This window comes from Lepisosteus oculatus, chromosome 28, assembly GCF_040954835.1.
Source record: "Lepisosteus oculatus isolate fLepOcu1 chromosome 28, fLepOcu1.hap2, whole genome shotgun sequence".
NCBI lineage: Eukaryota > Metazoa > Chordata > Actinopteri > Semionotiformes > Lepisosteidae > Lepisosteus > Lepisosteus oculatus.
In genome coordinates, this window is record NC_090723.1 from 6,652,577 (window position 1) to 6,665,196 (window position 12,620).

Sequence of the window (12,620 nt, forward strand, 5' to 3'; positions counted from 1 at the left end):
ATTACCTAGAAGGTGAATTAAGGTTTCAACATACTCTAGGCATCCAAGTCTTTTTCATAAGTAGTCTCTTTCAGCTCGCTGTTTTCCTATTTTGCATTTAAAGATTGTTTTTACTTGAATGCAAACTGCTGGAATTTTCTACATTTGAACATCTGCCAGGATTTGCCAAGCCTTGTACAGCATCTTGAATTTTCCCAAGCAATTTGACTTCTCAGGACTGTGCAGGACTTGGTGTATGTTCCCATCTAGAAGGATCTTCAAGAGCCAACACTCAGCTCCTTAAGACAGGGGTGTCAGACTCATTTCCTGGAAAGCCAGCTGTCTCTGCAGTCTGTTCCAAACTCACAGTTTATCTGATTATTTTCTTTCCCAGACACCTAGAGGATGTTTCTCAAGGTCTTGTACAGTTAATTACACAAGACATTAACTTCATTACAGACACAGTTACCTATAAATCACCTCAGAGCCTGGTTAGATGTGTTACAATTATGCGGTTAATTAAAATATTAAAACCACTGTGCAACTGAGAGGCTCAGGTGGAACGAATACCGGAAGCCAGCAGGTCACCAGATCCTGAGTCTGACACCCCTGCATTGAGACCTACAAGGTACCCGGTGAATATACTCCAATCATGACCGAAATACACATTTTTAATAAACATTTAGAATCCACTGACTGATTAAACAAATACATGCATACAAAAATAGTATTATGTGACTTTAACTGCTGTAGTACTATATAGGTTTACAGTAGGTGTTACTATATTTATTAGTCATTAAATCACTATATCCCGAATGTTACATTAAAATATTTTGGCAAAGCCACTTAATATTTATTTTATGAATGCAGTGCCTCTCTTTTGTGTTCGCTGGTGCAATTTGGAACAGAAGAGGTCCGTGAACTTCTATACTTCTTTGATTAAATCTTATCCTCTCCATGCTGTGTGTACCAGCCTGCTCCCCATCTCCCTTGCCCAGCTTTGCTCCCTTGTTTCCAGAATGAGCTGCTGGGGTTCGGGGCCAGCCAGAGACTGCAGTTTCCCCTGTTTCTGAGGAGGGAGGGATGGCCCCTCCAGTGTTTAGGGCGTAATTTCCTTCAGTAAATCCCCTTATCGGCTTCTGACAGGCCTGGCTCAGCTCTGCCAACACAGGGGCTGCAGTGGTCACTGGCACAATCCTTCAGAGAGGGAGCCTGGCTTCAGTGCCACCCCCCACGCCTGAGCTCCGTTTCTCTCCAAAGAGGGCCAGAGGTGCCAAAAGAAACGTTTATTATGTCCAGAGATTTGCCTTGTCATTTTCTGGGATCTACTTCACTCTGAACTGCCATTCAGGGCTCAAAATGTTGCACAGAGCTTCTGTGATCTATGCCTTTTCCCATAAGCCAAAACAAATTTAATTCTTTTTTTGAAGTATTTCTGCATTTGCTTTTCATGTTAATTAATAGGAATGACCCGTTCATCAATCAAGATCCCCCCCCCCCCCCCCCCCCAAAGTTACCAAAAATGCAAAGCCACTGGAAGTCTTCCTGATGTAAACTGGTCTTTAAAACAGCGTTACGATGCTGGGAGTCACATGAGACATTTTCTCCTTTCATGTCCAGCAATATCTGACCTTCTATGCATTTCTCTTGCACATGCAAACAGTAAGACCCCATGTGGCACTGGAGACAACTGCATAACTGTTCATGCTTTGGTTTCATATTGAACCTGTAGCACAGAGCATCTTGCGTTGCTCTCAAAATACATCCACGGCCTTGTTTTTCTTAAATCTGAATTGAGGGGGAATGGCGTTGACAATCTCTCAGCCTGTCAGCCCCCCAGTCTGAGGCCGGCAGACTGCCTGCAGCTGTTTTTGCTTTCCAAAACTGGTGGTGGTGGTGGTGGGGGGTGTTCTCGAAGCTGACTTGAGGGGTGCGGATTAAATAAAACAAAAAGCAAGAAGCACTGAATAATGCATGCTTGCTCCTTTTTAATTAATATTTGATGGCCCCGCCCCCCAGGGCTGTCAGTGCAGTGGTGCGTGGGAGGGGTGCCCCCCCATCCAGAAGGGGGGCCTTACCGCCCCTCCCTTGTCAGGTACCAGCCCCTCAGACCCTGCTTCTGACGGAAAGAAAGAGGGAAAGAGAGACATGTTTTATTCTCTTTTGGAGGCACAGGGCCACAATGTGAAATCTTCAAAGGAAATGCAGCCTTATGCAAGGTTTGCAGGCAGAGACTGATGCAGGACCCGAGCTGCTCTTTTCCAGGGAAACTCAGTCTCCCACCAGGCTGGCCTGACACTGTTTGAAGTGCATACAAGTCCGGCGAGTCTGGGTCACACAGTTGCAACGGACTAAAAACAAATAAAAGGAGGCCCTTCCACCCATCTAACATGTCTGTTAATAGTTAATTGATCTCAAATGGAGAAGGCAGGTTGTCAGCAGCAACAATGGCTTGTTAACCGGTTCCATACTCCAGCAACTCTTTGGGTAAAGGCTTGCCTTCTGTTCTCAGTATTGAATGTGCTTTCCTGTAGTTTCCACCTTTGTGTCCTTTGGTCTGGGGGTTGCTGATCATTTTAAGCAGCACGCCTTCATCCGTTTCTGTATTTGTTTGCGGATCTGCTGATGGGTTAATACGGTCTTCTCATCGCGAAGAACGCATAAGCTGATCACGGGTCTTGCCTGCTCACATTTTCATGCAAGTAGCATCCCAAAGTAAAATGTCAGGAATGTCTTAAGTTACGGCTCATGTCACTTATGGGAGAAGCCCTGGCATATTCTTTTGAAAATGTCAGTCAGGCACTTGAGACTGAGGGAAGCAGTAGCTCTCTAAGATGCATACCCTGAGTCAGTACTTTTTTTTTTTGCCTTTTCACTGCTTGCTAACCTGGTTTAGGGTTCCTGCTTCTGGAACTAGTTGGATAAATCTGCACATCTTCTTCTCACCCAACGCCTATTCCTGTCTGGTCTTCCTTTTTGGGGGGTTCCACCTGCTGGAATCGGACAGGGGTGAGGGGAAGAGGGGTTGTGGGGGTGGGTGATGTCTAGGATTTAGCCACGAGAGAGAGGAATAGTGAAGGTGCAGAGACTGTTACTGGAGGGAGCTGCACCTGATATTTAATTGATCCTGAAGTTCTTTTCCCGACATCCAAGCTCCACTTGTGACTTTCTCTTTTCTGCATTCTGTATGTGTACACAGTCAGCAGTATAGAGCTGAGATTTAATAATGAGCCACAGTAGTCGGGTACCTCTTAGCCTTTTTCATGCGAGACAGGTTTTGTACCTTGTCTGTTCTTGGAGACTGCTCAAATGGCATGGCTTTATCTTTTATTTGGAGATTTCTGCAAAGATATTACAATTTTCTGTACTATAAACAGTTTTGCATGTACAGTTTAGATTTTTTTCCTGTGAATAAAAGAGTTGTAAGATCTGGGATAAGGTAGGTAGAGGAGATGATTGGTTCAGTCCGACAGACTGGCTACAGGATCCTCTTCCTTCAGAGAACAGGATTGAACTGAATAGGATGCCGTCAGAGGTGAGGCTGTTAAAGCTTCGTTCTTGTGGCCTACTCAGTTGGGTTTTTTTAAAGTTTGGTGCAGACAATTCTATATCTGTCTAGGTCCCCAGTTTCACCTGACAATTTATGTTTTTACATTCCGGCTCCCAGTGATGACCTCTGGACCCAATGTGGGATGAATGAGGAAGCGCAGACAGTCCCCTCTCAAGCCAGTCATCCCCGGGCACAATACAAGCTCTGTGTGCAGCGACAGCCAGGAGGGTCGTGCCCCGTATTGAGCAGCAGCCTGCAGGCACCTTGGGGGTCTTGGTCCGGCACATCACTGGGATCCAAGGGAGCCCTTGACCAACTAATCCCAACGACGGGGAATCTCAGCCTGGCTCAGAGCGTAAATGTGCCGCCCATTTGAAAATGAGAATCTTTGTCTGGCTGTTCCTCTTCTAAGGCAGCAGCGTCTCTGTCCTTGCCGAGAGCTACAGCTCTCCTATTATCTGCATTGAAATGAGACTGAATCTGCAGACGTATGGTACCTTGCAACATGTGTTTTGCCCTCATACCTATGGATCCGTGTGCACTAGGGCATATCTTAACTGCGTGTCGGCAAGTAGGAAAAAAAGTGCCCTGAGCTCACTGGCAGTCTGGCTGCTTGTGAGGGAAAATGAGGATTGATGGCCCTGGAATGAGGAAAGTCCCAAGATCCCGAAGGTGAATGGCTCCTGACACTCCACTGCTGCTGTTTATTTACTGTAACTTACAGTGTTTTCACTGTATAGTACTGCTCGCCTGCTCCCTGGATGCTGACATTGTATCAGTCTTCAGCCTTAAATACTCTATTCCTGCCTCCCATGAGGTATTAGAAGTGGACAATAGTAAGACGGACACTCATGTGCAGAAGAGGAGTTGTTTGCTCTTTATCACATTGAAATCCCCCCCATGTCAATCACTAATATTTGATTAAGAGGTGGGCCAGCTCAGCGTCTATTATTTGCTGAAACTGTTTGCAACCTGATTTTCTTTTTCTCTTGCAAGGAGCTCGGCACAGAATCGGATTGTTAATGGATGATGCCATATAAAAGACTCATGGCCTCCATGCCTTCTGTACTTATGTTAACACACAGCTTCCCATTCCCTAGAAACCTGTATTCTGCACGCGAAACCCAATAAAAAAAAAAACAAGCTAGCAACCATTAAGGTTTGCATTAAAATTTTCTGGATGCACGTGGTTGAATTTCAAATGAGATTAAGATAGATCTGGATGACAGACATGTGAGGAAAATAGAGTATTAATATAACACCGTTTCAGACATCTGACAGCTTTCCAAGTGGAGATGAATGTGGGCTCCCCTCTGTTTGTCGTTTGCGTAATTACTGATAAATGACACCCAGCTGAACATAATCAAGACTGCAGAAGGACTCCCAGAGGTCACACAGACTGTGCCATGACCTTTAGTTGTGTGGCTGGTGCCTGTGCTGACACATCTATGGGTGATTTACAGAGGGAAAGGTGCTCCTAATTTGTCTATAAATAATTGGGGGGGAAAACAATTGTGAAGGTGCAAGTCCTGAGGCCTAAAATAACAGATGAAATATAATAATGGAAAGTATGCACTGCACCGATTAGTCCTGGGGTGCTACTGTGGATTTGGATCAGAAGCTCAAAAACCTGGAGCTGGTTTGTCCAGACCTTTAATTCTGGATGTTCGTAGGTGAGCAAATACTCAATCTGCTCAGGGTTAACTGGTTTGCATGTTAACATCCGGAGCTTCCAGTCTCGGGTGCTTTTCCCTTAGTTTTTAATGAACTATTTACTCTTGAATGTGTGCTCAAAAAGCATAAACTACATGGTTTAATAAATTAATTAATAAATTGGTGGATAACATTGTCCGTCGTTTCAGATACGAACTCTCTAAACCGTATCCCTGCAAGTCCACGTAATATAAGAACTAGACCCAGAGCGATTCTTTCTTGTGATAACGCACTGAAGTATAAAATGCTGTCGACGTAGGGGGTAAAAAAAGTGGTGGAACGTTGGCTTTAAAATAACAAGTGGAGGTTAATTCCACAATGAAAAGCAGGGGGAAAAAAAAGGAGGAAAGGCAAATCAAGGAGCTGAACCTTCTACAGGTGTGGGGTGGAATGAGGGAGAGAATAGAAGTCATATGCAGTCTCTCTGTTGGGTTACAGATTTAGCCCATTCACCCTTCCCCTGGAATTATCACCCAGGTTTCCCTTTCTTTGGAGACACATCCTTGCCTCCTTGACCTATTCTCGTATGTGCTTTCTTTCGTCTTCATCAGCTGTCCCTTTGCCTCTCACTCCTCCCTCCCTCCCTCCTTCTTCACACCTGAAACCGGGCTCCACAGCCAAAGTGTTGCTCTTTCCTTCTGCCGTTTTGCCCTTCTCCTCGGCGTGACCCCCTGCTTGCTCTTCTGTGGCTCGCGGGCTGGTGCAGCTCCCCACTGCGGCCTCCGCTCGCTGGAAGTCTTCTCGAGCGCTGCAGTGGCGGGGTGGGTGGCACTGATTGCTGCTCTGCTTCCCTTGGGTGCTGTCCGCCACCCACATCCTCGGCTACAGAACTGGAGACGGTGTGTGCCGAGAGGCTGCACCCGAGTCTTGCATACATACAGTATGGTTTGACAGTTGTTTCATTCACAAACGTATCTTAACTACCTCTAGCTTGGAGGGCATAAATGCTCAATGAACTTAGCATAGGCGTCATTGAGGAATCAGGACAGTTTAATAAACGGCACTTATTGCATCTTTATTACAGCTGCAGGGACCGGCGTACCTGAGGGTTGCTGGCGGCCACATCACTGCATCAGTTTTTGTGAATACAGGCCATGAAGTAGTTGTTTCTAGCATTTTTTTTTTCGTTAAGATCGCCAGGCTTCTTTTTGTTGATGTTTTCTGTCTCGTGCCTGTGTGAACACAAGAGCTCTGTATGAAGCCTGCAGGGAATTTCTGGCCGAGGTGTTTTTGCGGAACTGAGTTTGAGAAACGCTGATTTAGAGCTTTCCCCCGGGGAGGCGTCAGGAATGTCTCGACACAGGCTGGTCTGCCTCCTTCATTATTTAAGGAGCACTGCCCGGTAATGAGTCACGGCAGCCCCTCCCCTCACTGCCCATCCTCTCAAGTGGAGAAAGACAACGGTGTCATTGCAGCCTCTCCAGTCGCCTCTCGCGACAACGCTCTACAATGAACACAGTCTTGTTTTCTGGCTTTGTCCTTATCGATTTTGCTCATTGATCCTCTGATCACAGTGTGTTCCCCCTCCCCCCTCCCCCTGCCCCCTTTTCCTAACGTCTCATTTCAAAGCCCTGAAGCTGCTCATTAAGTGATTCTGATGTCCTTTGCGCTGCTCTTCTGAAACCAAAGGGACGGTCCTTTGTGTTTCTTCCTGCACGACAAGCACAGCCAGAGCTATTCTGGGGGGGAATCCAAAATCTAAAAAAGATTTTTTGGAAATACCTGAAATACCTAACCCACAAGAAATAATGTGAGTTGGCATATCAGTGTTTCTGATAGTGTACTGTGAGATGTCGAAATGAACAGGATGCAGATGTTGTTTTTGAGGTATTTCTAGCTAGCTGCACAGCCCCAGTCTTGGAGTCTGCATAAACTCCAATGATTAATTTTCTATTTAGTTTTTTTTTTCCATGATGCTAACTAAGCAGTTTATGCAGAATTAAATACAATTTCTACATTTTACAATAGCATTTTCTCTGCTGTGCATTAGCTTATTCTTGGATGTACAGGAGCCCGTTTGCACATAAAGGGATGACATTGCCCCTTTGCCATTCAGTGGATCTGCTGTATATGCCACAGGTTTCAGACAAGCTGCACAAGCTGCAGTTCTCTGATATTTTAAAAAACCCTGTAAAACATATTCGAATCATGTAGCAATAGTTTGGTATTAAATTAGTAGGTTTAACCTTTTCTTTTTTCACATCAAGAAAAGATCTTAATAATTAACAGTGTGAGTGAGGTGCCCGCAAGTGGGGTGCTCTGGTTCGTCCTTCAGGGACCCCCCTTTTCGCTCCTGTGGCTTACCCACCCCCCTGTCCTGTACCCCCCAGGTGTGGCGGGGCACAGTGGCCAGGATGCGGTACCGCCGCATGCGGGCGGCCCTCACCATTATCCGCGCCTACCGCCGCTACAAGGTCAAGTCCTACATCCGCGAGGTCGCCCGCCGCTTCCAGAACGTCCGCCGCATGAAGGATCATGGGAAGCACGTCAAGTGGCCCGTACCGCCCAAGGTCTTGCGCAAGTTTGAGGAGGCACTGCAAAACATCCACAAGAGGTAAGAAACCTTGGGGTAGGGTGTGCAGATGCAGGGGTCCCTAGACCCTTGAATCAAGCTGACCTCTCTGTCGTAGCCCAGAGCGTGTCAGAGGTGACTTATGCTCGGCCATCTGGTATAATGTCTTTTAAAAGCAGCCTTGCACTGGAACATTTTCACAGCAGCTTCTGGTTGGAGACAAAAAGGTCCACAAAGATTTGAGTATTATTTACGTATGCAGGCAAGTGGGTTCTGATTGTTTCATCATGCCACAGACTGACACGGGCAGAATGCAACGAAAGCCGGCACCCTGTACAGAACAGGCAGCTCTTTTCCATGTAAACAGAGGCTGGAGAAAAGAGCACGTCTGATGAGGGTAAATCATTCCCACAGGCCCTCTCTCACTTCATCCTGTGTTTATTTTTTCTCTTGGTCAGATGGTGGGCGTGGACCCTGATCAAAACGATCCCACCTGAGGATCTCCCACAGGTGAGGGCCAAGGTTGCAGCCCTGGAGCTACTGAAGGGTCAGAGGGTAGACCTGGGCCTGCAGAGAGCCTGGGAGGGCAACTACCTGGTGAGTCTGGACTCCACTCAGCGCAGTCTATATTTCACAAGTCAGGTTCAAGTCAGGTACATTGTCAGTCTTAAGAAGTTTAATGCTGTACTCCAAATGTAGACATGTAGCTATAGTGTCCAACAAAACAGGTTTAGGTTGCACTGGCTTTTCTGTTCTGTTCCATTGCATTCCAGTTAGTCCTTTATTATTGAATCGATTTTAAACAATAGGTTCAATGTTCTGTTTGGGTCCAGGTCCTGAAATGGAGAGTGGAAACATCATGACTGCCTACCTCTTAATGCTAACCTGCAGGGCACTGCAGTTCAGTGGTTTGGTAAAAGGGTGTGGTGCTGACCTAATGGTTATCCATGGCTGCTAGCGAAATTAGCTTCAGGGCTCAATTCACTCAATGTGTAGAACACAGTCATTTCCAAAATCAGAACCCAGTAAGAGCGCACACTTTTTTTAACTGGGCCGGATCTTTTAGACACACCAGCTGGTGCTGTTAAAAGGCGTTTTAACACGGGTTTTAAGGTAGACGTGAACAAATGATGTTAAATAGCTTGGTTTGGACATGAGATCAGTGACTGTATATCTCATGGTCTTCTGAAGAGAGGGCCTCACTCTCGGATCTCATTACCTTTTCAACTTGCCGCTTACTCCTCGAACCTCAACCTCCCATCCACCTTCTCCAAGCAGAATTATTCCCCCATCTCTTCCCTTCTCTGCCTCGGGCTTCCTCCACCTTATCTCTGCTTTCATACCTCCCTGTTGCCCTTTCTCTTCTCTTCGGTCCCGCCTCCAGTCCTGCCTCCTCCTGATCCCTGTGTGTTTGGTGTTTGTGTCCGCAGAGGCGGGACAGCCCAGAGACGGTGTCCTCCTTCACCCTTGTGTCCAGTGAGCTGCAGCGCAAGGACAAGTTCATGCAGGTCCTCTTCTCCTGCCATGTGCGCAAGGTACTCTTCACAACACAACAACATCTGTTGGGATATCACTTTGGTGAAATAGGTGGTGATGTCATTTTACAGGCTAGGATGTCACAGCAGCAACAACATGTTGGCACCCTGGTGAAGCCGTGCTGTGTACTTTTTCTTTTTCCTTGTTATCCTCTGCTGACCTTCCACCAAGACAGAGGCCCCTGAAAGCCCCTGAAGGTGTGGTGTTGGCACCATAGTTTACAATCTTCCCTCCTGTTTCCCAGATCAACCGTTTCCACAAGGCAGAGGACCGGGCAGTGATGATCACCGACCGACACCTTTACAAGATGGACCCTGTGAAACAGTACAAGCCCATGAAGAGCATCCCACTGTATAACGTGCGTAGACCCTTTTCCTCAAGCCACCCCGTACTGGCCTCTCAGTCCTTGTGTCAGCTGTGTGAGAGCCTTAGGGTGTCTCTAGGCTTTCAGTTAACACCCATACACCTTTAGTACAAACGGGCTTGTAGATCCCATGGGGATGGGTTCTTTCATCATTCTCTCCTGTTATTTTAATCTGATATTTTCAAAAGTCCACATCCTGTCAGGTCCTGTCAGCTCCTAGGTAGACTAGACTAAAGCTAATTATATTATATAAATAATCTAAGTAACTTGATTGTTGTTGTCTGAGAGCTCCTCACCGATTCCTCATCAGCCGCTTCTGTTGAAACCTAAAGACTAAGGGAAACCTCACCTGGTTTGACACCTATTTTCCTTTCTGATGTCATCAATGCCACCAAGTCCAAGACTAAATCTAGTGATCTCTCAAGTCTCTTTAAAAGGAGTGTGGGTTTCTAAATGTTCAGATTGGACCTTTTTTTGTCCGTCTGTGATTGCAGAATTCAGTATCAAGGATATGTCTTCAGAGGCTTGTGGTATTAAAGTAACAGAAGTTCAGGCTTGGATTAAGTTCGACACTCTGCCTCACCCCACCAAGCCCAAATTCCACCCTGACCTGATGGAGGATTTGCACTTCCTATACATAAGGAGCCTCTGCCAAGTGCTTTTCAACTTACAGTTATTGAGCAGGAGGTGGTTTTTATTTCATCTGGCATTTCATTGGCAACAGCAGAGAGCACATTTTTTTTTAGCACGTGCTTGGATTTCGCACTGTTAAAGGCAGCTGTTAACAGCTATGCAACAGTGCAGAAGGTGGGTTTACATCAATTAGCAGACAATATGTGTTCAAAATATCCAAATGAACAGAGGCAGTTCCCTGAATGTGTACCAACCAGAAACGGATTTTGGAGTAGCCATCATAGACAGCATTTTCTTGCTTGACAGCTTCATCACGGGGTGCATAGTTAATTGAAAACAAATCAAAAACTGGACTTTACCTGTCCGAAACGCTGCAGCTCACATAATGAGACAAAGGGTAGTAGCTGAGATGATTAGCCCCTGATCCAGCTGAGCAACAGGGCTGGCCGCCATTTCAAGCAACGCCTGCTTGCTAACCTCCCAGGCAGGAGGGGTTCAAGCCTGATTCTTGAAAAAAGAAGCAGCACATCGACAGCCAGGAGATCAAGCTCTTGTTCCTCTGCCTCTGTCATGAGCGTTAAATATAGACTTGTCGAAACAGCAGAGGAAAAAAAACCAGAGATCAACACCAAGGACACTGGCTGGCCTTCCCTCGGATGACTAAGTCTTCCCCATTGTTCCTCTCAATGGTCCATAATGCAGTGTATTTATAGGCTGAGATAATGCACAGCGAGGACAGCAGCTTCCTGGGCATGAAACAGCAAGTGGGTATTCTCAGTGTCAACAGCAGAGAATGGTGTTGTGTGAGAAAGATGAAGGCTGGCAGAGCTGCAATCATAAAGCATGGAGGATATAAGAACTGCGCACAACCTAATTTTAAGTAGTAAGTGGTTTTTAAAGCTTCAGGCAACTAAGTTTACAGGCCTGAAAGATAGTGAAGGCACTGTTGTTCTGGATTTACAGACTGCTAAAGTGTGTCTGGCCGTGAAATTGCCACAAACTAGAATTGTTTGTTTTGGAGACTCCTTTGATTCATATGAGTTAAGGCAGGAGGGCAGCCCTCCTTCTGTCGGACGTCTTGGATTGGAGCCAGAGGAGAATGAGGGTTGAGGCAGTGAGGGAGGAATAACACTCAAGGTGAGACACAAATGGAGTGACAGAGGGACTGATAGAGGAAAACAAATGGAGGGAGGCATTAGATGGGAAGATGGGGAATGTGGTTTTGGGAGGGGGAGAGTTGATTAGTATAGGAAATGCCAGCCCAAAATCCTGATTGTGACTCGTTTATCATGCTGATATTCAGGACCAGGCTCCCAAGATAGATTGCCTTGCTAATCTTTGCCATGATAGAGCCTTGCTAGATTCATGCAGCTGTCAGGGGCGCTCAATATCAGCATCCCTGATCCCACCCCCCACCTTCCCATCCATCCCTCTTTCCAGCGTTGTCATGCCAACCTCCCTGGAGACAGGGTTGCTATGGAGACGGAGCTGGAGGAAGGATCAGCTGATGTCTGGTACCGTTCAGGCATGTGCTCACAAATCGGCTTCCTCCATTTGCTCTTTCCTCTCCACAGGAGTGTTGACTCTCCTGTCCTTTGTCCACTTTCCCCTTTCCATTTTGGGAATGGCTTACAAACCACACAATTCCCACTTCTTTCCGATTTTAGTAAAACACTAAACCTTTTAGGGCTTTCAGCTTTCAGGAGTTGGATTCACTGTGTGCTTTTCTGTAAAAACCCAGCTGAACCTGGACTCAGTACATCAAGTTATTTTATATACCTAACTGCCAAAAGATTTTATACAGGGAAATGCAGAGCTATGTATAGGTGAAGACAGCATATATGAGTTGGAATGAGAGGCATAAGCTAAGGATATCTGTTAGAAATGATGGGGCTGTCTAGTATATCCTCCAGTGCTAATATTTTTGCATATTTACGTATTTATGCCTCAAATGGTTTTGTACATTTACTCATTTGTTGTTTTAAAACCTGATGTTAGTATTTAAAATATTTTTATTATTATTTGTCTAGGGCAATCAAAAAGTTTAACTTTCCTTTGAATAATTTAATTACCCTACTTTCCTTTAATTTTGTTCTTTTAAGTCAGGTCAATTAACTCCTTTAATTCAGTGTTTCAACATCCCCATCCAAATCTGGAGAGGCAGGGATTGCACAGCATTGTGAGAACTAGCCCAAAGGAAGAGAGTGGATTGATTTTGAGCTGTTGCCATCTCCGTGCTTTGTAGCATATCCGAAATCTGAGATCAAGAACTACCGAGGAGGCTGAAGGGGGTCTTGTGTCAAGAGCAGCCAGATACTGATTTCACGGTTTTT

General features: G+C 45.9%; 1 protein-coding gene across 9 annotated transcripts in view; it reads left to right on the top strand.

The window, feature by feature from the left end:
• myo1d (myosin 1D) overlaps nt 1-12,620 on the top strand; it is a 92,343-nt gene that overhangs the window by 62,344 nt on the left and 17,379 nt on the right. For 8 of the 9 annotated variants that reach the window (XM_069185821.1, XM_015362132.2, XM_015362133.2 and 5 more), the window contains 4 exons: nt 7,573-7,796; nt 8,213-8,351; nt 9,185-9,289; nt 9,535-9,648. In XM_069185821.1, the coding sequence (XP_069041922.1) occupies nt 7,573-7,796; nt 8,213-8,351; nt 9,185-9,289; nt 9,535-9,648 (582 nt within the window). Of the gene's footprint in view, nt 1-3,646; nt 3,735-7,572; nt 7,797-8,212; nt 8,352-9,184; nt 9,290-9,534; nt 9,649-12,620 lie in introns of those variants that run through there. The other variant, XM_069185822.1, reaches the window with a different exon arrangement.